This window comes from Phacochoerus africanus, chromosome 2, assembly GCF_016906955.1.
Source record: "Phacochoerus africanus isolate WHEZ1 chromosome 2, ROS_Pafr_v1, whole genome shotgun sequence".
NCBI lineage: Eukaryota > Metazoa > Chordata > Mammalia > Artiodactyla > Suidae > Phacochoerus > Phacochoerus africanus.
Genome location: NC_062545.1, coordinates 114,839,025 through 114,866,779, shown reverse-complemented (window position 1 = coordinate 114,866,779; position 27,755 = coordinate 114,839,025). Strand labels below are relative to the sequence as shown.

At 41.1% G+C, this 27,755-nt stretch overlaps 1 protein-coding gene across 3 annotated transcripts in view; it reads right to left on the bottom strand.

Moving 5' to 3' along the window:
* Nucleotides 1–27,755, bottom strand: part of MYO1E (myosin IE) — a 223,034-nt gene that overhangs the window by 88,087 nt on the left and 107,192 nt on the right. For all 3 annotated transcript variants that reach the window (XM_047766226.1, XM_047766223.1, XM_047766224.1), the window contains exons 4-7: nucleotides 26,741–26,835; nucleotides 10,342–10,429; nucleotides 5,897–5,986; nucleotides 907–1,038 (exon numbers count right to left, since the gene is read on the bottom strand). In XM_047766226.1, coding sequence (XP_047622182.1) covers nucleotides 907–1,038; nucleotides 5,897–5,986; nucleotides 10,342–10,429; nucleotides 26,741–26,835 — 405 coding nt within the window. The remainder of the gene's footprint in view (nucleotides 1–906; nucleotides 1,039–5,896; nucleotides 5,987–10,341; nucleotides 10,430–26,740; nucleotides 26,836–27,755) is intronic.

Genomic DNA, 27,755 nt, shown 5'->3' with positions numbered 1-27,755 from the left:
TGATCCCTGGCCTTACTCATCGGGTTAAGAATCCGGTGGTGCAGTGAGCTGTGGTGTAGGTCACAGACGTGGCTCGGATCCCACGTTGCTGCGACTGTGGTGTAGGCTGGCAGCTACAGCTGCAATTCGACCCCTAGCCTGGGAACCTCCATATGCTGCAGGTATGGCCCTAAAAAGACAAAAAGACAAAAAAAAAACAAACATACAAAAAAAAACCCCCAAAAAACTTGTTTTTATCAGTAAAAATAGTTTAAAACATTAAAAAAAAAAAAAGGTCAAATCAGATGACTGCTGAAGCAGCCTGGACCAACTGTAATTTAAAAGCATTCTGCACAGTGCTTCAGCCCCAAACTCTCCATGGCTTCTGAGAGTATAAGCGGAAACTTCTTGACCTGGTATTAAAGATTCCAAGTCTATTTCAAGTCTTTTTGCCCTTTTTGAGACCTCTGCCCTTGCACACCTGCTGGGGCCTGGCTCACAGATTAGCCTGCCCCCCCCTGCCCTGCTATCCCTGCTTGGTTCAGGCCACCTGACTTGCTGGAGCCCACCTTCCCACCATGCTATCCCGTGTCTCCGTAATCTCTCTCACCACCCGCCAAGTCTCCCTGCAAGGACTCCTATTTGGCAAAGCATCAAACATCCCAACTTTTGTTCTAAAGTGTGTCAACACGTCCTTGATTATTTCACTTCAGAGAAATTTTTGTCTTCTCACCCCAACTGGAACTCACTCTCCTTGCAGGTAAGGGCATTCTTAGGATTCCTCTGCACACTGACTTACACATCCTACAGTAATAAGGACTCCTGGGCTTGCCAGGCTAGCCTGTCTAAACCTAAGGACCAGGAGAAGAAAATTTTAAATGTGGAGAAGGAATCAGGAAGTAGGAAAAAAATAACATAAAGGAAAACCTGGTAAAATATGTGAAAATTCCGCTCTCCGGGGTTCCTCATCACCACCCTAGATTTTTCCAGAAGGAAGTTGGAGATCTTTCCACCATCTGGTTCCCCACCTGGACTGAACTGGATTTCAAAGTATTTTCCCTGCAAGAAAATTAGGGATTTCCTTTAATGGTTGGTCAACACAAACATGATGTTCCAAAAAGGCGTTGGATACAGCATATAATTCTAGGAAATTCATTAACGAAAGATATGTTCTGAATTCTTCCCACTTCTGGTCTAGACTTCCTCACTGTTTCCTATCAGACAATAACCCGCGCCTTTGTCCAATCACACAATTCTGTACTGAGAGAGAATCTATCCTTCTGGCCCGACTAAATAAGGCTATGCTACATTCCTTCCCATTTTCCCGCAGTAGGTGCTCTTGCTTGCTACACCGGAAGCTGTAAAGAATAGGACAGAAAATCACATGGTCCCCTTGATCCAACAAGAGTGAGCTCTATCAGCCTCTTCCCAAGGAAGCAAATTTTCCTTCTGGTAGATGTATTCTAATGGCTTTCAGCAAAAGCAATCCCTTTTGACCTCTGGAGCAGTGATAATGCTTACATAAAAACATTTGGTTATAAATAAAGGTTTTTTTACCCCCAGCTAGTTTTGGGTGTGGGGATTTTGCTTACTGTTGTTGTCATTAATATTTCCTTTTAAATTATTGCCAACAGGCAACAATAAAATCCTGGAGTGTGGCTGAAAAAGTGTCCAGATTGTTAAGTAAATGACAACTTGTTTGGTTGGTTTTTTTCCCTGCTACCATCTAGTTTCTCTCCAGTCCTCAGAAAGGTTTAGGAGGGTAGATTTAGGTGAAGAAAAAGATGAGAATGTCAGTTGTAGGGAATGGTGTGGCCTGGGGTCAAACTGGACAGCAGACCTAGCCTAAAGGCATTCACAGTTTATTATTATTATTACTGTCTTTTTAGGGCTGCACCTATAGCATAAGGAACTTCCCAGGCTAGGGGTTGAATCAGAGCTGCAGCTGCTAGCCTACACCACAGCCACAGCAATGCGGGATCCAAGCCGCATCTGTGACCTACACCACAGCTCACGGCAACACCAGATCCTTAATCCATTGAGCAAGGCCAGGGATTGAACCTGCATCCCCATGGATACTATTTGTGTTCATTACCACTGAGCCACAATGTGAACTCCACACTTAATATTTTTAAAACATGTGTGCTGATGAAATCCATACATCTCAAAGCTGAAGCTGCAAGTTTCCAACTAGAACCGTAAACTCACTAAAGAGAAGGAAGGCACGCCGCGTGTTCTTCCTGCTCTCTAAAGCACCCAGCTTCTGCTGTGCTCCTGTGAAGTTGCTTACCAACCCCAGGAATCAAAAAGGCTACGAAAGAGGCCACCTTCAAACTGTCTATTTGTCTTAATCTGTTGACTTCTCCTTCTCTCAAAAATAAACCCCCACACAAATATCCGTTAGTATGAGACTAAGAAGGACCGCAAACCACGGCTATCCCGAATTACAGTGGTTCATGAGAAAAGTTCGCTGAATAAGATCTCTGTACTTCTTATTGTGGTCATCCTTCACCATCTTTCCCTTTGGGTGTGTTCTGTTTTTGCTGTTGTTTTTTTTCCTCTTCTTTTTGGCTGTGCCTACGGCATGTGGAAGTCCCGAGGCCAGGGATCAAGCCCATGCCACAGCAGTGACCCAAGCCATAGCAGTAACAATGCTAGATCCTTCACCTGCTGAGCCACCAGGGAAACTCCCAGAGTGATGTTTGTATGAGGCCAAGTTTGAGAACCACTGCTCTAATGTAACAGACATGATTATACATAACTCAAAATTGTAATATAAAAGTCAAACCCCTAATAAGAGATCAAAAAAATAAGTTTTATTGTAAAGCTGCCTGAAAGGAAGAGAAAATTGTGTAAAGAGAGGATACTGCGTTTTCAATAGTAAATAAAAATAAACTTTGACTCTTGGTAATGTTTTCTTTTTTAAGCTATGTACTGGGTACACCAAAGTTTACTGTATTATATTTTAAAGTAGTGTTTGAAATATTCCATAATATATTTCTTAAAACTTGAAAGATTTATAAGTGAAAATACATGAATTTTTATGATTCATACTACATATACATTTTTTGCCCTTTTTTTTTTTTTTAGAGCCTGCAGCATATGTAAGTTCCCAGCATAGGGGTCGAATCGGAGCTAAAGCTGCCAGACTACACTGCAGCCACAGCAACATGGGACCCGAGCCACATTTGTGACCTACCCATAGCTCACAGCAACGCCGGATCCTTAACCCACTGAGTGAGGCCAGGGATTGAATGCGCTTCCTCACAGATATTAGTTGGGTTCGTTACCACTGAGCCATGATAGGAATTACCTACATACCAATTTTTAGGAGAAATTACCCATAATCCCACCCTAATGCCGCTTCTACCTCCTTCTACCAATCACTGTAAAAGTATATTCAGACTTTGATTTAGACACATTATGCTTTATATAATGCGCATTTTAAAATAAAAATGGGACCATATCATAGACATATTTTTGGAACTGTTTTTTTTTTTTTTAATTTGACAACACATAATGGATATCTTTTTTATTTTTATGTATTTTATTTTTTCTTTTTTGACTGCACATGTGGCACAGGGAAGTTCCCAGGCCAAGGATCAAATCTGAGCCGGAGCTGCAAACTACACTACGGCTGCAACCTAAGCCACAGTTGTGGCAACTCTGCCAGATCCTTAACACACTGTGCTAGGGCAAGGATCAGACCAGCACCTCCACAAAGACAAGTTGGATCATTAACCTGCTCTGCCACAGCAGGAACTCCACAACAGATACCATTTTAAGTAAAACATTATTAACAGAAAACTTGGATATTATACCCTAAAAGTACTGTTGGGTCAAAGACAACCAACATTTAAAATTTTTTATCAGAACTGCCAAACTGGGAGTTCCAGTTGTGGCGCAGGAGGTTAGGAACCCTACTAGTATCCATGAGGATGTAGGTTCGATCCTTGGCCTTGCTCAGTGGGTTAACGATCCAGCTGTGGTGTAGGTTGCAGACACAGCTCGGATCCCACATTGCTGTGGCTCTGGCGTAGGCCGGTGGCTACAGCTCCGATTAGACCCCTAGTCTGGGAACCTCCATATGCCGTGGGTGTGGCCCTAAAAAGACAAAAGACCAAAAAAAATTTTTTTTTCTCATTAATATTGAGAACATCTTTTGATGCCCTGTCAGACTCCTGTGTGTGTGTGTGTGTGTGTGTGTGTGTGTGTGCACGCGCGTGTATGTGAATTGCCTGTCCATACTCTTTCCCACCTTTCCGTCAGGGTTGTATGAAATTTTATAATCAGACAAATAATAAATGCCAGGTATTTTTGCTCTGCTTTACAAAAATTTACAGATGTAGCCTCCTTGTCCAAGGATAAACAGCAATTTCTATTGGAACTATCAAGGAAAATATTGGTTTCATTATTTTTCTTCTCTCTAGGAAGGCAAAAGAAGCAGGATGAGTTACATTTGGTCATGTTCACTTTTCTAAGGCAGACAGATTGAGGATCAGGGAAAAAAAGGTCAAGGGAAAAATTCATTCACATCTTCTTTCCTAGTCCATCACCTAAAAACTTTTTCAAGAGAGCACACAACACAGGCCCTGAACAGAAAAATGAGATGAACACATGAGTAAATAGCTTGAATATAATTAAACAGCAAGGAACCTGAGGCCAATTATGACAGACAAAACTCATCAGGGGGCTTAACAATTATGGACGGAGAAGTGGTAAGAATTCTCTTGGAAATAGAAGCTTCCTTCCAAAACAGAAGGGTAAAAAAGAAAGCGTCTTTCTCCCCAAATCCCCACTTATTTATTTTAAAATGGTCCAGAATCCGCTTCACAGATGGCTTCCTAAATGCTTTACTGCCAGACATAATGTGTGGTTGAGATAAGATACAAAATCTACATAAATCAAAGCTACTGGGCAAACATTCATTTCTTTGTAAATGTGGCTTTTTGTCAAGGGGAACATATTCATATTCATCCTTGCCAGCCTTCCACTTCACCCCCTCAGGAGACATGCAGACAGAAAAATGTCTTTTTTTTTTTTTTTGTCTTTTTAAGGCCTCACCCACGACATATGGAAGTTCCCAGGCTAGGGGTCTAATCGGAGCTACAGCCACAGCAGTGAGGGATCCGAGCCGTGTCTGCGATCTACACCACAGCTCACAGCAACGCTGGATCCTTAAGCCACTGAGCAGTGCCATGGATCAAACCCGCAACCTCATGGTTCCTAGTCAGATTTGTTTCTGCTGCGCCACAACAGGAACTCCAAAAAATGTCTTTTAAATAGGTATTCATAACAAGGCATTCGGCTGCTATTTCCATTACCCTAGGTAAGTGGGCCTGTTAGGAGGCAGGTAATTTGTAGGCAAAGTCCAGTCACTTCTGGGTGTTTTTGTGTCATATGAATGTGTATAAAACACACACACAAAGCCAAGTGCAGGAGACAGACAGTTGGCTCCCCATGGCTGACAGGCAGGAAGAAGTTTCTCACTAAGGTGCCAGATCAAAGTGCTCCCTTCAGGGTCTGCAGACCAAGTTCTATGGAGCAGAGCAAGGCAACCAGAGCTGGGATCTAGTCCACTCAGTTCTTTGTCAGTGAAAAAAGGCCTTTTTTTTCAGGGCCCAAAGCAAATGCCTCTGAGACCAAAGCTGACCCTTGTCTTTTCCTTAAGAAGGCAACTCAAGTCGAGCAATGGTTTTGAAAATAATCTTACTTACATTCCCAAGGCTCAAAAAGAACTTGAGGGCAAATCGAAGCCTGACAGCTCATTGCTAGAGAAAATGAGGAGAAGGTGGAAAAGGTAGCCCTCGGCTGAGGTGTGAAGGGCACCCCCTTCTCCTTGGGGACACAGGACTTAAATCAGGAAGGTCAACATCATCAATCAGGTGACATACTGTAACATAGCAAAGAGACTCACAAATCGGCTGGAGTTGTTGTTCCGGACGGTCTTGGCGTTCCCGAAGGCTTCCAGCAGCGGGTTGGACTGCAGGATGATGTCCTTGACATGCTGTCACAGCAAATGGACCAGAGGTTAGGGAGAGGCAACACCTGCCCTGCAAAGTACAGCCAGACTTTCCTGAGGACCTCGTTTCCGAAGGCAGTGAAGGCAAGAGGCCTCACATCCTTGGTCCTGGGGTTTCTGGAGGATGTGCTCTTTCCTCTCAACAGACCTAACCCCGTTAGTGTCTTTGTCTTCCCACTCGCTTGACCTGATGCAGGGTTCCCTGGAGCCAGGGTACCATTGCGAATGAGGATCTACAAATGTTACAGGACTGGATTTCCAAACCAGATGCTGCGGCTTTCCCCTGAGCTCCCCAGTGTACGGGGAATCGTGGCAGGAAGGGGCCTCTCCTTGTGCTCTGACCAGAGTCTTTGCTGTCACTATGCCTGCTCTATCCAACTTCTCTATCCACCTCCCCCTCTTCACTGCAATGAAAGCTACCTGGAGGGGAATTAAACAGTTTTTCCTCCCCCAACAAGGTTGCAGACACAGTCATGTGCTTCTCAAACTTGAATGTGCATGAATCAGCTGAGAATCTTGTGAAAATGCAGGTGCTGATTCAGTAGATCTGAGATGGGCCCAAGAGTCTGCATTTCTAACCGGCTTCCCAGTGCTGCTGGTTTTGTTTTCAGGGAGCTCCATTTTGAGCAACAAGGGTTAACATTGGATTGCGTAGAACAATTCCTGGCCTACTGGAGGGGAAGAAGTTGGTTTTCAAACATCCTAATTTGGTGTCAGACTGAAAAGTGTGCAAAACACACCATGGGCAAGACAGCTGGACAGATAGGAATTGATGCTGGAGGGGACTTTGAAAAAGTGAGTCATTCCTTGTACTTCTAATTATTCACATGCTATGGTTAAACATGTTCCAGAAATAACAAGTCTTTGGCTTGTGCTCTTTAGCTACTGACTCATTTCAAGCCAAGAGCTCTGTATCATTGTCCTCATAGGAAAACAGGAAGAGAAAATCAACATGAAACGCCTGCACTCTGGCCACTAGGTCGTTGCCTGTAGCAAATAGGACTAGATTAAGGCACTAAGTACTAACTGACTATGTAACAGCCAAAGTGCTCCTTTGGCACCTCCTGAACATTCAAAAGTGGCATGAGAACTGGAATTTATCAATGGGGCACCTGTGGTTAGTGTGGCACTGAGAGCAAATTATGGGTAGTCCTTCTGTGGAGTCAGTTTTAAAGTTCTAAGCAACCTGTTTGCCTTTAAAAACTCAAAGACTTATATAAAATTAGCTTTTCTCTGTAAAAAATAATTTTTACTTTGTGGGTCTTCATGAATCTTTCACATTTGCTATCTGCTGGCCAGGCCTGCCTCCACCATTTGTCCACACTCAGCTTCTCATAGGGATAGAACAAAAAAAAAGGCTCTTTCTTTTCTCTTCTCTTCTCTAATGATTGACTTTTTAACTGAGAATCTTTATGCAGGTATCCATCCATCCATCTATGCGTGCATGCATCCATCCATCCACTATCAAGATGGCCAACAGAGAGAGTTCCCGTCGTGGCGCAGTGGTTAACAAATCCGACTAGGAACCATGAGGTTGCGGGTTCGATCCCTGCCCTTGCTCAGTGGGTTAACGATCCGGCATTGCCGTGAGCTGTGGTGTAGGTTGCAGACGCGGCTCGGATCCAGCGTTGCTGTGGTTCTGGCGTAGGCTGGCGGCCACAGCTCCGATTAGACCTCTAGCCTGGGAACCTCCATATGCCACAGGAGCGGCCCAAGAAATAGCAAAAAAAAAAAAAAAAAGATGGCCAACAGGATTTTGTGGCATGTGGTAAGCACATTGGGGAAAAAGAGAAAGAACAAATTAAAGGAGCAGCCCACACAGCATCCTGGATTCCAGCTCCATGTCATTCTTTTAGGGGCAGGGCATGATCCCATGCGTCTAGACAAGCAAGTGGACTGGACCACATCAACCTCGGTTCCAGAGCTACACTTGCAGTCCAATGTGGAAGCTGCGGAGTGCATGGAACATGGCCATTCCCAACTGAGATGTGCTGTACGTATAAAATACGCTGGATTTCAAAGATTTAGTACCAGAAAGAATGTAGACTATCTCATTAATTAATTATATGCTGAAATAATATTTTGGCTATATTGGGCTAAATGAAATCTATGTTAAAAGTTACTATTATATGCGTCTCGCTTTTTTAAAAATGTGGCAACTCAAAAAATTTAAATTATTCATGTGACATATGCCATTTTTCTACCTGAGGAGGCTTCTCTAGATCTTCCTTTCATTAGAGAAAGGAGGCCCTGCTAAGAACTTTTTACTCTACGGAAGGAATCCTGGACTCTGCCTTAAGCTTTCTGACCCACCAGGACAGGATGGAGCATTAATGATGAAGTACAGAGATGTAATAAAGAGAAACTGGATGTGTCTTTTTAAAGTCTACCGGTGACTGGGGCAACGACATCATTTATTACATGATTCTAATTAAACAGTTCATCTACCCTGAAATCTACTTTGGATCAGGATTTCTTATTTAAAAAAAAAAAAAAAAAAAAGTTCCCAGCAGTCTGTGCCAGTGCTGAGTACCGAGAGTCTCGGCGGCTCTGTGGCCCTGACCCCCCCCCCCCTCCCTCCATCAGCACCGTCATTAACTGCTCTCTTGGGAGGGGCTCCACCCATTCCTGCAGATGCCGATTCTGCTACCTCAATAAGTAAAACTAAACCCAGAAAAGGCTGTAGCTACCCCTTTCTTCATAACGTCCTCTTGAATCTGCCCCTTCTCTGCCCATACTATAGTGTATGCCCCTTCTTTTCTTTCCACCTCCCCTGTGTCCTTGTTCTCTGAGTCTTATCCCTTTTCTTTTTAGAGCCTCTGTAAGTTCCCGGGCTAGGTAGGGGTTGAATCAGAGCTGCAGCTTCCAATCTACCTCACAGCAACACTGGATCCGAGCCACATCTGTGACCTACAGTTGCAGCCTGCTGCAACGCCAAATCCTTAATCCGCAGAACAAGGCCAGGGATCCAACCCCATTTCTCATGGATACTAGTAGGGTTCTTAACCCTGAGCCCCAAGAGGAACTCTTCCCCTTTTCTAATGTTTTCCATTAATGCTCTAATCTTTCCTTACTTTCTTGTTTTCCTTTCTCTCTCTCTCTCTCTCTCTTTTTTTTTTTTCATTTTAGGGCGGCACTCGGGGCATATGGAGGTTCTTAGGCTAGGGGCTGAACTGGAGCTTCAGCTGCTGGCCACAGCCACAGCCACAGCAGCTTGAGATCCAAGCCTTGTCTGCGACCTATACCACAGCTGACGGCAACGCTGGATCCTTAACCCATTGAGCAAAGCCAGGGACTGAACCTGAAACCTCATGGTTCCTAGTCAGATTGTTTCTGCTGCGCCAAGACAGGAACTCTGTTCTTCTCTACTTTAAAATTTTTGGAACTTTTCTGAATTGGAGGTTTTTTTCCACACAGTTCAAAAACTAAAAGGTTTAAGGGGTCCCCCCACACCCCCGCCCTGCCTCCCAGCTTCCTCCCTGAAGAAATCATCATTATCAGTTTCTCATGCCTCCCCCAGCACTATTCAGACATAGCCAAATAAATATAAATATTACAGATAAATGTTTTCTCTGTTCTGAAAATGAACCTTGCTTTATTGCAATTCATGATATATCTTGGAGAGCAATCCCTATCAGTACATGAAGCTTGAGTTTTTTATGGCTGTTTAATATTCTAGTCTATTATAAACCATAAATCCTCTTACCAGTCCCCAAATGATGCACATTTATGTGGTCTCCATTCTTCCTGATTATCAAAAATATGCCACAACAAAGAACTTGATACATGTATCGTTATGGATGTATTTCAACACACCCAAAGGATAAATTCTCTTAAGTAGAATTGATGAGTCAAAGGGTGTATGTGTATAGATTTGACAGATTTTGCTGAGTTCATGTTCTTACCAGTAATATATGAAAGAGACTATGTCCCTGTATTTTTTCCAAGAGAGTTTTTAAAAGCACGACAAAATCTTTGCCATTCTGAAGGTTAAGACATAATTTTTGATGTAGTTTTAATTTTCATTTCTCTTATGATCATGTGCGGGAGCATAATTTCATGTTTTATGAGTCATTTAGGGTTCCTTTTCTACGAGATGGCTTTCATGCCTTTGTGCGTTTTCCTTGTGGATTTGTGACCTTTTCACTCACTGTATATAATATTCATCATAGATTAGGCCTCTCCATCTCATAATGTGCTATTTCTCTGCAGATTTCAAGTTTCTTGGCTAGAGAACCAATTATCTTCTCCGTGGAAGAAAAATTCTTTCTTAAACAGCAAATAGAGCTTCTCACTTTCACACAGTGCAGAGTCTCAAAATGGGCCCATCACCAACTTACCTGGACTTTAGGGCCTCCCCCAGACACTCTGGAGATGTAACTCATGATGTATTTGGCAGCCACTGTCTTTCCAGCACCACTTTCACCACTAAGGAAAGAAAGACAAAAATACCACCCATAAAATGGCTCATGACCAGCTCCCTTGTCTCTGAAAAGATTCTCCCCCAAACAAAACCAAAAACAGGGAGTTCCCTGGCGGCCTATCAGGTTAAGGATCTGGCGTTGTCACTGCTGTGACACAGGTTTGATCCCTGGCCCAGGAATTTCTGCATGCTGCGGGCACAGCCAAAAACAAAAAGAGAAATAGCCAGGAAGGACTTCAGTAAAAAATGCACAATACTGAGAAAGTTACATCACAACAGACTGGGTTACTTCCAGGACTGGTATGACCACTATTAATGGGGTTTGTGGGCCAGGCCCTCACAATTATCACTGTGTGTAGGAGAGACAGTGAAGCATTCTAAATGCCTGACAATAGGGGACACGATTAGGGACTTTACAGAACATCAGAAGGACACACTACACAGATTACAACTGACAGGAAGATTGTAAACATGGGCAGAAAAAGCACACAAAGTAATGTTAAGTGAAATATATCAGATTCAAATTATATGTAGAACGAAGTTTAAAAATTATAAAGAAAAAATACATGAAGAAAAAAAAAAAGAGTAGAACGCTCACAAAATATTAGTGGTTTTAGTAAAGGAAAAGATATCATGGGGTGGGGGGGGAAGGCTAGAACTCCCACAAAGTATTAGCAAAGGTTTTAGTAAAGGAAAAGATACTATAGGACACTTCTATTTTATTTTATTTATTTATTTATTTTGCTTTTTGGGGCTGCATCTGCGGCATATGGAGGTTCCCAGGCTAGGGGTCGAATTGGAGGTACATCTTCCAGCCTACACCACAGCTCATGGCAACGCCAGAACCTTAACCCACTGAGAAGGCCAGGGATTGAACCCATAACCTCATGGTTCTTAGTAGGATTCATTTCCGCTGTGCTCCAACAGGAACTCCAGGACACTTCTTCCAGTTCTTCTTTTTTTTTTTTTTCAAACTTTTAGTAATCATATAATGAATGCTCTTCTATAATTATAAAAGAAAAAGTAGGCACTCTTAGGTTTCAAACCACGTGCTTGATGCAAGCAACTTTATTTTAGAAGTTCTAAAATTGAATGATGAGGTAACATTAATCACATCCTGAATAACAAAGACTACTTCCGTTTGGAGGCCTGACTGCATGGAGAAAGCCTTTTGTTCATACTGTGTAGTCAGATCTTCAAAATACCCATTTCTTCCTTCAAAATCCCCTTGAATTGATGACGACCTCAATTCAAAACATGCTTAAGTCAGTCAGATTTCTCATTTCTCTATCTTTGTCATACCATGATAAAATAAATTAGAAGAGGGGAATCCTCATCATTTTAAAAGAAGGGTGGAATTTAATATTAAAAAATTCAGGCCATTGAGTTGACAGAACAATGTTTTTGTTTGCTATCAGTCATCAGGAACTTGGGGGTGCAGAACAAATATTCTTCTCTGAACACCAAACCTAATGAACTGTTGTCAATTCCTTAGGTAATCAAAAACTCTTGCTTAGGGTCCAACCAAGCCAGATGGACTCCTAGTCCCAAAAGGAAACTGAAATAAATTTGCAAATAATTTAATATTTCAAAACGAAGATTAAAGCAGCCATCACAGCAAAATTCAGAACTCTGCTGAATTTTATGGAACTGTTATATGTTTAATTAGAGAGATTATGGGGAAGAATGAGGGAACCATACTCTGTGAGCATCTCTAAAAATCTAAATCCATTTATGCAACTCATTCACCATCCTAGTACTCAGCTCCTGACTTCCAGGTCACATGAAGAGGGAAAAGAAACTGCCATTTCATAAGATATGGAGGCAAGCAGAAAGCCAGTGAGTCACAGCATTTACAGAGGCCATGCTTACTGAGAGTCACAAATAGGCATAGGAAATATTTCAAGTCCATGAGGAAGTTATCTGTTCAAATGGTCCATGTAATCAGATGATTTATATGCTAGATCCAAGGTCAAAACATGCACTCTCCCTCATTGGAAGCATAGGTTTTGTCAACCATGAAACTCCATTTTATAAAAATGTTGTAAATAAAAAGAACATGCAAGCATACTGGAAAGCCAAAGAGTACAGTAGTAAAACCACCCAATATAATATTGTTACACAGACATTCACTAAAAATAATTAGAAAACGATGTGGCAAGACAGAGACAATGCAGGAGTTCTGGTTGTGACTTAGAGGGTTACAAAACCAACTAGTGTCCCTGAGGATGCAGGTTCAATCCCTGCCTATGGATCCAGTGGGTTGCGGATCTAGTGTTGCCAAAAGCTGCAGTTCAGGTCACAGATGTGGCTCAGATCCTGTGTAGCTGTGGCTGTGACACAGGATGGCAGCTATAGCTCTGATTTGACGCACAGTCTGGGAACTTCTTATGCCGTGGGTGTGGCCCTAAAAAAACAAAAACAAAAAAACCCCAAAAACAAAAACCATAAAGACAATGCAATAAAAGGTAAGTGGCAACATAAGCAGAAGATACTATACCTCTTAACGAGAATACAACTACATAAAAATAACATCTGGACAGGCACAGAAATGGAACAAAGGAAAAGAAATATTTCTGATTTGTTGGGGTCCTAAAATTTGGATGATTTGTAGTATTTTTTCATGGTGATTTGTTTCAATATTTTTTTTTTTTTTTTTGCTTTTTAGGGCCACAGCTGCGGCATATGGAGGTTCCCAGGCTAGATGTCTAATCGGAGCTGTAGCCACCAGTCTACACCACAGCCACAGCCACTCGGGATCTGAGCTGCGTCTGCGACCTACACCACAGCTCACAGCAACGCCAGATCCTTAACCCATTGAGCAAGGCCAGAGATCAAACCCACAACCTCATGGTTCCTAGTTGGATTCGTTAACTACTGAGCCACGATGGGAACTCCTCAATATATATTTTTGAGAGAGGCAATTACCCACATAGTTCAGATTTTTAAAAACAGCATTTCCAGAAAAAGTGGGATCATAGATCACAATGATAATCACCAGTGATCAATTTCTTTAGATTATTATCTATAAGTAAACAACTTCTATATTTATAATTCCTTAGAGAACATTATGCATGTGTATGAGAAAGAGGAAAGGAAAAAAAAAAATGTCTCATTAAAAGTACTGAATAAAAGTATAAAGATGCCCTCATTATGTCTTTGGTTAATAGCGTGATGAGACACAAAATATCTGTCTTCTGTTGGAAGCAAAAAATAAATAAACAAATAAATAAATAAATAATGAAAACTAAATTCACTTCATAGATTAAAATATGCTCGCCAGGTCCAGTAGGATGTCACATTCTCAGTAACTGATATTTTCCAGAAGATTTAAAATACTTAGTTCTGGCTGAACATTGATCGGAACTTTCTTTTCTTGGTTTCAATTTACAGACGCTCGGAAAAAAATTTTATTGATCAGAGGCCGGTAATTTGCTCACAATATGGTACCAGAATGGAATGTTACCTAATTACTTGAAGCTTATAGTATATATAGAACTATAATTACAATGGCCCTTTCGGGATGGGGAACGTATTGTTGCTTCCCCTGCACTAAAACCCACGTTAAAAAGAACCTGAAGGTATCAAACAGATGATACACAGCACACCTGAAATTATTTGCTTTATATCCCACAGCAGTGAGAGCAATTTGTTTTGCTTATGGTTATGGCTGGCCTTTAACTGCCTCCACTTGACTTCTAGATGGACCAAAAAATACTCCAGAAGTACATGTGCCTTAAAATTAGAAAAATGGTCCAGTGGTCCCTAAATCAAGCAGCCTATCAGAATTCTCAAAGTACTTACAAAATATCCACATCTGGGCCTGTCTTCAGACTCCCCCAATCCTAGTCCCCAAGGACAGGCCTAGAACTAAGGATTTGTAACAAACTCCCTAGTTCTTATATAACTGGCTGGGAGCCAGCTAAGCAAATTTAAAACAAAGTCAAGACCAACTTCATAGGAAACATCAATTCAAATAGGAAATAAGGTAGTGTTTCTGTGTATATTCTCTATACAAATGGAAACATATGCTAACATTTCAAAGAAATGGAAAGAACGTTGTGGGGGGGGAGCTATTCACAATGATACATTAACAACTGGATTCAAGGACTATATGTTTTTCTTGGTCTGAAGGTTATTCCTCACTTAAAAATCCCTAGTGTTTTCAACTTTATAAATCAACTCTACTTCAATAAAATATTTGAAAATGCAAAAAAAAAAATCCATACGCTTTTCAATTCACTCCAACTAATTTTAGAAAATATAAAAATATCTGAGGTCATATCTGGGGGGATATCCCTCCATAGAATAAATAGTTAACCATTCCTACTGTTGCAAGATTCACCAACCTACTCCTATCTCCCCCTTGCTAGTCTCAAAATCTCTCTACTGGTCCTTATGACAATAATTGTTGTTTCCTTATAACTGTTTGAGTTGATGTAACTCAAGTCGCTTTGCCAACTATACATTTATTTGCACTTTAGAAAGGATAAAAATTTTAAACACAAATTGTATGTGCATTTGTTTGTCCAACATGCACTCAGTGCCTCTATGTGCCAAGGGCTAGGCCCAAGGCTGGGACCAGATGTGTGTCCTGCCCCATGGGGAGGGCAAGTACACAGAAGCTGTGATAACACTTTGACTACTGTTGTAGGGATTTTCTTTCTTTTCTTTTCTTTTTTTTTTTTTTTTTGGTCTTTTTTGGACTGTACCGGAGGCACATGGAGGTTCCCAGGCTGGGAGAACTAGTCTTACTCCCATTATTTGATGAAAAAGGCAAAGCAACTTGCTCAGGGACACAGAGCTAGTGAGGGGCATTGCTAGGAGAGGTCTGGGGATAGTCTAAATCAGGAGCCAGGGCTACACTGCTTCAGATGAGGGTATACATTTAGATGGCCAACTAAAATCAACATGTTTCCTATAGCAATTCCATGAATGGTACAGTCCATAGTATAACTTGCAGTTACTCCTGAATCTTTACTGACACACACCCCAGTAAGTAAGGCTTCGACCAAAAACGTTTATTATCTCACACGCAGTCGGAACTCACAAATAATAGTCTGTATCACTGTGATCGCAAGACGAGATGTGATCGGGAAGGAGAAACACATTAAAGAAGATGCTGGACAGCCTTCACCAAAAACTTAATTCACATCCCCCTTCCTGGCAGCCCTGCTGGATCTGGGAAAGAAATAGGTCTGAAGTGAAGCATCTCTGTTGCCTATCTGAAGGGTTCCAGAGCTGGAGAGAAAGGGGTGATCCGTCAGAGCTGGTAGTGACATGAAAAATGAAGCCTCAAGTACATGCAATGGCCAAATCTATAAAATACAAAATCAAAGAGACATGCCAAAACCACTGAGTAAATGGTGGATATTCACTACTATAATGAGGAAAGTGTGAATAAGACAAAGAACTATTATTTCTTCCAAACCAATCAGTATTATCAAACAGACAAAATTTTCATCTATGGTCCACCAATAAAATGGCTCCAGGGCAACGCTCATCACGGCCCAGCCTGATGCAATGAAAAGAACCCAAGGTTTAGCCTGAAGACCAAGTTTGAGCCCCAGCTCAGCCACTTGTTAGCTCTGCAATTCCTTTTACTGTTAGTACAAGATATTTAGCATCCCTCCTTAACAGTTAAGAACAACATTTTACATGTATTTCCTTACTCAACAGCTTTCCCTATATTCCTTTAAGGTATTCATCCCCGTTTTACAGATGAAGTGACTGAGGCTTGCAGAGGTCACACACTTCAGACAGAATAACAAGTCTACCCTGTGACTCAACCCCAGATATCTTTCCACTGCACCACATGGCAGTGGGTGGTAATGGATTATTAACCAGACAAACTGACACCTGCTGGCTCAAAGCAGCAGAGAAAAGTGGACTGAGTGTAACGGTGGCGCCAGGCAGCCTGGGCATGAAGCATGTCTTTGCCACATTTCAAATGTGAGATGTCTACCACGTTCCATTACCTCTGAGACTTGTTTCCTGATCTGCAAAGAGGAGGAGTAGTAATATCTGGTTTACTAGGCTGTAAGTGATACAAGTAAAAGATGCTGAGACACAAAGCAAGTAACCAAAAAGGGGTTACTATTATGACTACATATTTTCTTAAATTTCTTTTTAGAGCTGCGCTTGCAGCATATGAAAGTTCCTGGGCTAGGGGTCAAATCAGAGCTGTAGCTGCCGATCACAGCCACAGCGACAAGGGATCTCAGCTGCATCTGTGACCTACCACATAGCTTGTGATAATGCAGGGTCCTTAACCCACTGAGCGAGGCCAGGAATCAAACCCGCATTCTCGTGGACACTATCTCAGGTTCTTAACCTGTTGAGCCACAACAACACCTGATTATGGATAATACAAAAATTAGCTAATGAGTCAGACTTCCTGAATAACACTCTTTGATGCAGCCTGCTAAGTAAGATTTACAGCAACCTGTTATAAGAGGGTAGATTTGAAACCATGCTCTTCAAATCCACAGCCAGGCAGCAGATGTCAGGAGACCTCACAGTAAGGGGTATGAGGTGACTGGGCTTCTCAAAGCTGGGCAAGAGGGACAGAGAGCCTCAAAGGATGCTGGTGCTGGGATAAACAAGAAATGGGGGGACCAAGAGAAATAGAATAGTTCCACTGCTGTAATAAAAGGCTCCTGAAATAACTCAAAGACAAGAAGACAGCTTGGGAACCCACAAGACACTTGAAGGTGCTGAGGCAGAAAGCAGAGATGAGGCACAAGCCAAATACTAGAAGTGATCTGATTTCCCACACTGTTTAATCTTTAATCTTTACTCCTGCAAATTTTAGGAATTCCAAATCCAAGATGTCTCTTGGGATGGATAGCTCAGAAATCTTCACTCCTACGGTGACAACTATCTTCTTACCCTCTATGAAAATTCTCATGTTCAACTGGTTACCAAATTCTATTGATGCACCTTCCAAAGATCTCTCGTGTCTTCTTTATTCCTTAAAAAGTATTTATTTGGCACATATTGATACCAAGACTGAAAACTGGTGTTGGATCCATTAAAGGCAAAATACCCTACCCTCCAGGAAAACAACCGCTTAAGAATACTTCAAGCAAAAAAGTAAAAAAAAGAAAAAAAGAAAAAAAGAAAAAGAAAAAAAAAAAAAAGAAAAACTGCACCAAATGTCATGCTTTCAATTGACATCACATTAAAAAAAGAAAAGAAAAAGAAAAAAGGCTAGAACAGCAAGAGCTGATGCAGGCTTAAAGTGATAAAATTCATTTCTGATGGTGGTGGAAATAAATGTTCACCAAGATCCTGTCTCCACAGGGGTCAACTGTCAAAGGCTGCCGTATGCCTCTGGCCTCAATGCCAAGGTCTGGTCTGAGGACACAGAAATGGTAGAGAATTATGTGGGGGGTTTTCTCCCCAAGTAAACAGACAACTGAGTTTACCATCTCCAGGTGGTGGAGGGGGCATGACATGATGCCATGAGCCATGAGGGGGCCTTAATCCCTATGCTCTTCCCTCTGCTCTGAATCCAGCCCACTAATGGTAATCTGGCAACACTCAGGGACAGTGTTCTAGAGAAATAATCACCCCACTAGTCTACAGGCAGAAATCTCCTTACAAAATCATGACCTGGGGTTTAACTCACATTCACCTGTGAGTCTGGTTGGCCAGTCAGTCTACCTGAGGCTGCTCAACTCCGGCCAAACCAAGTCAAAACTCAGGACCAGCAAGTAATCTACAACACAGGAGGCAAGAATTTACAATGAAGAAATGAGGGTCTCTTCAAAAAGTGGCGCTGGGAAAACTGGGCAGCTATATGTAAAAGATTAGATTAGAACATTCATTAACATCATGTACAAAATAAACTCAAAATGGATTAAAGCCCTAAATTTAACATCAGACACTATAAAGCTCCTGAAAGGAAACACAGGCAGAACATCTTTGATATAAATTGGAGCATTATTTTTTTGGATCCATCTCCTAAAGCAAAGGAAACAAGAGCAAAAATAAATAAGTGGGACATAATTAACTTAAAAGCTTTTCTACAGTGAAAGAAACAATTGACTAAATGAAAGAACCTACTTAAAAGCTTTTCTACAGTGAAAGAAACAATTGACTAAATGAAAGAACCTACTGAATGAGAGAAAATATTTGCAAATGATATGACCCATAAGGGGTTAACAGCCAACATATATAAACAGCTCCTACAACTCAATGTCAAAAAAACCCCAAACAACCTGATGAAAAAATGGGCAGCAGAAGAAATGAACAGACATTTTTTCCAAAGAGAAAATGCAGGTGGCCAACAGGTACATGAAAAGATGCTCAACACTGCTAATCATCAGGGAAATGCGCATCAAAATCACGATCAGCTATCACCTCACAACTTCAGAACAGCCACTGTCAAAAAGAACACAAGTAACTAATGTTGGTGAGGATGTGGAGAAAAAGGAACTCTTGTACTCTTTTGGCAGGAATGTAAATTGGTGCAGGCACTGTGGAAAACAGTACAGAGGTTTTTCAAGAACTAAAAACAGAATTACCATGTGACCCAGCAATATTCCACTCCTGGGTAAATATCTGACTAAAACAAAACAAAACAAAAACACTAATTTGAAGAGATATACATATGCCAATATTCAAAGTGGCATCATCTACACTGGCCAAGATATGGAAGCAAACCTAAGTGTCTATCAACAGGTGAATGGATAATGAAGATGTGATTTATATACTCAGCCATAGAAAAGAAACAACACAGGGAATAGAGCCAATGTTGCATAATAACTATAAAGGGAGTATAATCATTATATTGCATACATGTAACATATAATAATACTGTACATCAACTATACTTCAGTTAAAAAAAAAAAAAAAAAGCTCAGAGCCAAGGCTTGGATGAAGGTCTGTACTTGAGAAAGCAGACTGTCTTCCTTGATTTCTTTCTTTTTAAATTCAATTTGCTACACTGCTTTCTATCTGGAAATAGCTGCCTGTCCTTCTTGTCACTGTTATCTACTTCTTTAGAAAATATGAGTAAGACTGGAAGGGAACTGATAATATTGCTTCCATGTGCTGCATTATCCCATCTAAGAGTATGCATTTTGTGGAGAGCATTCTGTAAAGTACAGAAATATCAAATCACTATGTTGTGTCCCAGGAACTAACATAGTGCTGTAGGTCAATGAGACTTCAATTAAACAAAAAAAAACAGGAGTTCCTGTTGTGGTGCAGTGGTTAACGAACCTGACTAGGAAACATGAGGTTGCGGGTTCGGTCCCTGCCCTTGCTCAACGATCTGGTGTTGCCGTGAGCTGTGGTGTAGGTTGCAGACGAGGCTCGGATCCTGAGTTGCTGTGGCTCTGGCATAGGCCGGTGGCTACAGCTCCGACTCAACCCCTAGACTGGAAACCTCCATATGCCGAGGGAGCAGCCCAAGAAATAGCAAAAAAAAAAAAAAACCATAAAATTTTTTGATCACATTAATATAATTTTCTTTTAAAATAGTTCTTTGCTACAAATGTATTTGATTTTCATTTCAGTTTCTTCTACATCATGATTTAAAATGCATGAAATGTTAAACTCTCTAAAGCTAAATGGCTTTAAACAAAAAATATTTATATACAGATATTATTTAATGAAATATTTGATAAATCAGATATAAAAACAAACTTAGGAGTTCCTGTTGTGGCTCAGCAGGTTAAGAACCTAACTAATATCTGTGAGGATGTGGGTTTAGTCTCTGGCCTTGCTCAGTGGGATAAGGATACGGTGTCGCTGTGAGCTGAGGTGTAGGTCACAGACGTGGCCTAGATCCCACATTACTGTGGCTTTGGCGTAGGCTGGCAGCTGCAGCTCTGATTCGACCTCTAGCCTGGGAACTACCATATGCTCCAGGTGCAGCCCTAAAAAACACCCAACCAAAAAAAACCAAAACAAATCTAATGATTTATTTTAAAATAAATTCAAAAATAAAGCGTATGCATTTCATCATGTAGATAAAGGTCACATACCAGAGAAGTCAGGTGGAGGTCTAAATGAACACCAGTGGGATGAGGTCATCATTAATTTTTTATTTCCGGATTAACAAATGACACGAAAAATTCCTAGTCTCTCTAGCTATGGCAGAAGCCCTCAGCACAAGAAGCAGCCTTCTCTTCTAGCCCCCAGGAAAATCAATTTTGTTTGTTTTCTGTTCACACGTGCTTTGGGCAGGCAGCATTGGACTCGCCCGAGCTGAACAATCACCCAGCTCTCCCACGTCAGTAGATGCAAACATGGGCCCCTCTACCCAGAACAGTGTTTCCCTGCCTTCCATTCCCTCGAGTGGTATTGGGAAGAAAGAGTTCCCAAACCCTCAAGCCAGAGAGACCTCAGAAGTCACATGGACAATCAGGTGGCTCACAAATGAAGAAAGTGAAGTCCAGACAAGTGTCCCGTTTGCTGGCCAGCATCACAGGGCTGGTGAGAAGGAAGCATGGCAGGCCAGAGATAGCAAACCTCCTTTCTCAAAGCAGACAAACCATAGCTCTCAGGTAGTAAAGAATTAACACAAAGAGAGGTTGGGCTTTTGTCTCTGACATTGGGAGGTAATCTTTAGGGTCCTGGAATATTTTGCCTGATAGGAGAGTCTCTGTTTGTCTGGGGCCTTTGGGAATAGGACAGTGATATATGATAAGAGCTTTGGAAAGCAGCATCTAAGTTCTGACTCCCGGAGGAAATGGAGACTGTAGATATTAGCCTGAATCTTCAAAAGGAGCTAGAGACCACAGTTCAGCCATGCAGGCAGGATGTGATTGAGACCAATTAAAACTCTGGACACCAGGAGTTCCCTGGTGGCTCAGTGGGTTAAGGATCTGGCATCACTGCTGTGGCTCACATCGCTGTTGTGGCAGAGATTCAATCCCTTCCCTGGCCTAGGAACTTCCACAGGTGCATTAAAAAAAGAAGCAGCAGCAGCAAGCAAACAAAGGCTCAGGTGAACTAATAATAGCATTGCCAGCTCACACTCACTCCCACACCATAAACAGAAGGAGATAACACCGTCCATGACTTCACAGGGAGAAGATACACGAAAGCTTCACATCTGGAACCCTCCCAGACCTTGCCTTTGTGCCTCTACTTTTTCTTAGTTTTGCTTTGTATCCTTTTGTTCTAACAGAACTGTAGCTACAAGTACACGCTTTCAGGAGTTTTGTGAGCCGTTCCAATAAATGAGTGAAACTGAGGGGGTGGTAGGAACCTCTGAGCTGGGGTGTGAAGTGAGGGCAGTCTTGTGAAGCACTGTGCCCACATGTGTGATGTCTGGCCTAACTCTGGGTGGTGAGTGTCAGAAGTCAAAGCAGCTCCCTATTCTGCCACCTCCTATTTTAAAGCACAGATGTTGCAATAGAAAGCCACCTGAACAGCTAGAAAGGAGGATTCTAGAAGTGGGCACATGTCCCACTTTAGGGCGTGTGTATCCTGTGGGGACAGATTGAGGGGAAATGAGGGAGGAAGAGAAGGTGGCTGGGAATGACCAAAGCAGCTTCCAGATTGGCAAAGCTCATGCAAAGACCATTCCCTCCCTTTTCATCTCACTAGGGGCCCAGAAAGAAAAAGGATAGAAAACATATTAGAAAACACATTCTATACTCTCTCATTTGATTGAAGTCAAGAAAATGCCTCCCACCTCTCTATTGGCTAGCGACCTCCACTTAGGGTCAGACTGAAGCATTTCCAATTACACAACCAAACTCATCAACGCCCTAGTGTTTCTTCCAAAGGTCTTAACCTGCATCAAATTAAGTATTGAGATCTAACTTCCAATTTCCAGAAAATTGAAGGAATTAGAGTAATGAGACAGGGAGGAAGCATCCAGACCAATGTAAAAGGTATCTATAGGAAAACCAGGTTGGTCTCTTGCCAAGTCAGTGGGGAAAATAAATGGGAAAGGGGGTGATCATAGAATTAAAAAAAAAAAAAAAAAGACATAACCAAGTGCAGCCAGTGTTCACTGATTTGCATAAACTGGCAAGAAAGGACATGTTTGCAACAATTAGAGAAATGTGAGAGTACACTCCTTATTTTTAAATGATATTAAATTATTATTAACAATTTGCTTGTGACAATGGTCTGGGGGCTAAGTAAGAATATGTTTTTATTTTCTAGAGTTGCATATGGAAATATTTAGAGGTAAATTGCCATAGGTAAACATCTTGAAATGTTTCAGTGACCTTCTTTATAGTTTATAATTTGGAGCCATGCAAAGAGTTGAAATAATTATAAAAACAAAATGAAAATTTAAACCCTAAAAACCAAAATGAAATAAATGAATCTAACTGTAGGTAAATGTGGCATATTAACAACACGGAAGAGAATTATTATTATTATTATTATTATTTGTCTTTTTGCCTTTTCTAGGGCCGCTCCCGAGGCATATGGAGGTTTCCAGACTAGGGGTCCAACTGGAGCTATAGCTGCCAGCCTACCCCACAGCCACAGCAATGTCAGATCCAAGCTGCGTCTGCAACCTACACCACAGCTCACAGCAACGCCGGATCCTTAACCCACTGATTGAGGCCAGGGATGGAACCCGCAACCTCATAGCTCCAAGTGGGATTCATTTCCGCTGCACCATGAGGGGAACTCCCCCAACAACAAAAGTTTTAAAGTGAATTCAGTATTGCTATAAATAATGGAGGTGCTGTTATCTTAACACATTAACAAAATTACATATTTGCTTTATCCCATTACATATAACATATATTATTATGCATATACACAGAACAGAGCAAATAACTGAATTAATGTCATTAGGAACCAAAGTTTTCAGCCTAAGGGAAATGGGATACTAATGTAAAAACTAAAGATGTAAAAAGCCTATAATCTTAAAAATGAGCTGGACATTATCAGTATGAACTTATGTTTAATTTTTTTCTCAGAAAGTTCATATGCCTTGCCTTTGTCCTTTGTAGACACAGGAAGCATTGTTAACACACAGTAGTGAACACTCTTGGTGACTAATTGATCGTCTCTAAATATTGTTTCGCATTAAAAGGAGCCAGGCCTTTTTGAAGACCTAGCCGATTTCAGAGCTTGGCAGAAAATGTACAAGATGAGGCTGGACCATCTTAAACAAGGAAACTATCAAAGACTAACAGAGGTGTGTCAAAGGGACAAAGGACCCGATCAATACAAAAGTCTCTCACTGGCCAAATGTGAGCCTAAAAGAAAAACTGCAATGTAGTTGAACAGGTAAAAGTATTTAAAATCCACTAATGCAGAATGATGTTGAAAAACATCTTACTTTGGGAAGCTGCAGGGGCATCAACTCATTGCTTTGACAACTAGTAAAAAGGAGTTCCCACTGTGGCTCAATGGGTTAAGGACCCCAGGTAGTCTATGTCAGGATGCAAGTTCGATCCCTGGCCTTGCTCAGTGGGTTACAGATCTGGCGCTGCCACAAGCTGTGGCCTAGGCAGCAGATGTGGCTCAGATTCAGTGTCGCTGTAGGCTGTAACTGCAGTTCCAATTTGATTCCTTGCCTAGGAACTTCCATATGTTGCAGGTACAGCCATTAAAAAAAGAAAAAGAAAATGAGTAAATAAAGACAAAAAATCAAGCTTCTTATCCACTTTCCCATATAGCTTGTACTTTAAAGTAAACAAATGAAAGAATTCCAATTAATAAACCAATATAGAAGGAATAATCGAATTAGAAAATAACTATTTTTCATCCATCAATTAAATGATAATCATAAAATAAGAATTTATAATGGATGGACCCGCTGGTATTCTGAACATTACACAAAGACAGACCACCGGGTATTAAGTGCACAGAATCAATGATGGGGCATTTTTGCCAAAAAATTGAATCCAGACCTGATCAAGCTTTTAGATCTAGCTGCAATTTGTAGGAAGATAGGACAGCGCAATGACATGGTATACAATTAGCTAATCACAGACTGCAGAAAATTCTGCAGGACAAACCTTTTAAATGCCAAGAAAACAAGAATAAGAGAACTGTCAACGATTAAGAGACTTGCGAGACACACAACCAAGTACAAAGTGTGAGCTTTGTTTAGAAGCTAAATAAAAACAAATGAACTATAAAAAGGAATTTATGACTCAGTCATAGAATTGGAATACTGATAACATTAGATGAGGTTGAAAGAATTATTCATTTTTCCAGATGTGATAAGAATGGTCTTTTAGAGGTACATGCCAAATGAAATGACCTTTTTTTTTCCCTGTCTTTTTAGGGCTGCAACATGGCATATGGAGGTTCCCAGGCTAGGGGTCAAAATGGAGCTACAGCTGCTGGCCTACGCCATAGCCACAGCAATGCCAGATCCGAAACTCATCTGTAACTTACACCACAGCTCATGTCAATGTGGGATCCTTAACCCACTGAGCGAGGCCAGGGATCAAACCTGCATCCTCATGGATACCAGTCAGATTTGTTTCCACTGAGCCATGACAGGAACTCCCTGAAATGACTTTCTTTTAATGCCAGATCCAAGTCACATCTGCAACCTACACCACGGCTTGTAGCAATGCTGAATCCTTAACCCATTGAGTGAGGCTGGGGATTGAACCTGAATCCTCATGACACTGCAGGGTTCTTAACCTGTTGAGCCACAACGGGAACTTGTGAAATGATTTTCTCCCTAGGATGTGCTTGAAATAATCAAGTGGGGGGAGTTCAGCTAATAATACTCTTTCTATTTTACATATTTGTTTGTAACTACACACAATAAAGAAAAAATTAATAACGAAAAATTAAATAACTAAAAAAGATGAATGCTAATATGACAAAATGTTAACTGTCAAGTTCTAAGTGATGGGAATATGGCTGCTTATATTTCCTGTATGTTTTAAAATGTTCTTCCTTAAAAAAAAAAAAAAAAAATAGAATCACCATGTGATCCAGCAGTCCCACTCCTGGGCACATATCCAGAGGAAAACCTTAATTTGAGAAGATATATGCATCTCAATATTCATTACAGCACTATTTCAATAGCCAAGACATAGAAACAACACAGATGTCCATCTACAGAGGAATGACACACACACATATACACACATATACAATGGACTATTACTCATAAAAGAGTAAAACAATGCCATTTCGGCAACATGGATGCACCTAGAGATTATCATACTAAGTGAAATAAGGCAGCCAGAGAAAGACAAATACCATATGATATCACTTAGATGTGGAATCTTAAAAAAAAAAAAAAAAAGATACAAATGAACTTATATACAAAACAGAAATAGACCCATAGACAGAGAAAACAAACTTATGGTTGCCAAAGGGGAAGATGGGGAGGGATAAATTAGGAGTTTGGGATTAACATATATACTCCACTATACATAAAATAGATAATGATAAGGACCTACTATATAGCACTGGAAGCTATACTCAATATTTTGTGATAACATATAGGGGGAAAGAATCTGAAAAAAAAAGATATAGATGTTAAGTATAACTGGATCACTTTGCTGTACACCTGAAACTAATGCAACATTGTAAATGAACTATATAGTTCAATTTAAAAGAAGGGAAGAAAGAAAAAGTCCAAAATAGTTAACAAAATTGTAAAAGCATTTAAAGCCAGACTCAGGGCTGGGTTAGGTTAAAAGGATTTTGAGGAGTTCCAACTGTGGTGCAATGGGATCAGTGCCATCTCTGGAGAGCTGGGACATAGGTCCAATTTCTGGCCCTGCACAGTGGGTTAAGGATCTGGCACTGCTGCAGCAGTGGCATAGGTCACAGCTGCGGCTCAGATCTGATCCCTGGCCTGGGAACTCCATTTGCCGTGCATGGAGCAGCCAAAAAAGAAAAAAAAAAAAAGGATTTCGAAACGCATCTACAGACACCTAAGGCTGGCATTGACCGGTAGCACTCTCAGAAAATTAAAAGCCAATGAGGAAAAGCCCCAAAAGTTCCAACTTGAACTACTAAATTATTAAGGAAAAAGAAGGACCTAGAGAAAAAGGTTCTAGCTGGCAAAATAGTGACACAGGCTTATTATACTGATAACATAAAGGATCTCCAATTCAGAGAAAACCACAGTACAATCAAAAGGGATGGGAAGTGTTGTATGATTTTATTTCAGGGACTGATGATGGGTGATCAGTGAAAGTTCCAGCTAGAACCATGTGCCCTAAAGCCGTGATACCTGAAGTGATAGGGGTATAAAAAGAAAGCTCATGGAAGCTCAAAGCTTTTATGATTTGGAAATATAAAATAAACCAAGGTAAAGCTAACAGCTTGCCTGTTACTCAAATACATTAACTATAGCATGGCCTCATGTCCCCCAGACCAAATCTGACTTGTTCCCATACCTGATGATGACACACTGGTTCTCTCGGTCGATAATCATGTTTCTGTACATATTATCTGCAAGAGCATAGATATGTGGCGGGTTTTCATACTGGGCCTAGAAAAACAAAGGAGAACAAACAAACAAAAACAAAACCATGGTCAGAGAGAGCAACACCTTACCATTCTTGCCTTGGAAATGAATCCACCACTGTGTAGCTCCCATTTTAAAGGGTACATAATACAAGAATCATAAACCTGCCAAGGTCATCAGAAGGTACACCTGACACAATGAAGACAGAATATGGGAGGACTTTTCTGCAGGCCTATGTGTGAGTCAGCTTTGAGACATGAACCGGGTCCTGAGATACTCCAGCACCCCTCCCTTCCACCCAAGCAAGCCTCTGCTGACCACATTCCACTTCTCAATGTTTCTGAAGACAACGGTGCAACAGGTCTTAAGAGAGGCATACTAAAACCCTGTATCTGACTTACACTAATTCAGGATTTCTACCTAACTTTTTTTCCAAGCAGCAAGTTGGAGATTCTGGGACCCCAGGGGAAATTAAGTGAGACTTTATGAATAAAGAGAAAAAACTTTAAAAATTTCCATAAGCAGAAGGCAGGAGGTGTGGTTCTCTAAAGGGATAAACAGGTCTGGCCAGTTTGTTCCATCTCCATATGGAAGAACAAAAGATCCTGCCATACCAAGCTACTGGGTTTGTGCCTTAGTCTCATGGGCTACCTTAGCTATGGAAAGTATAAATCCACCAATAAATTCACTGTGTCAGGATGGCTGCAGTCCTGCTTTCTTCCATTTCTTGGCACCACTTCCACCACTCTCTCAAAAAACACTAAAAAGAAAAATACTTCATATGGTGGAAAGCTGGAGAAAGAACACTCCTTAAATTTAAGGCTAGCTAACATAAAAGAGGGAAAAGCAAGCCCAATCCAGAGTGAGAAGACATTTGGACTCCAGCTTCCCTTCTCTGGTCCCCAGGTTTAGAATGGGGATGATACTGTGCATGGTGCATGTCT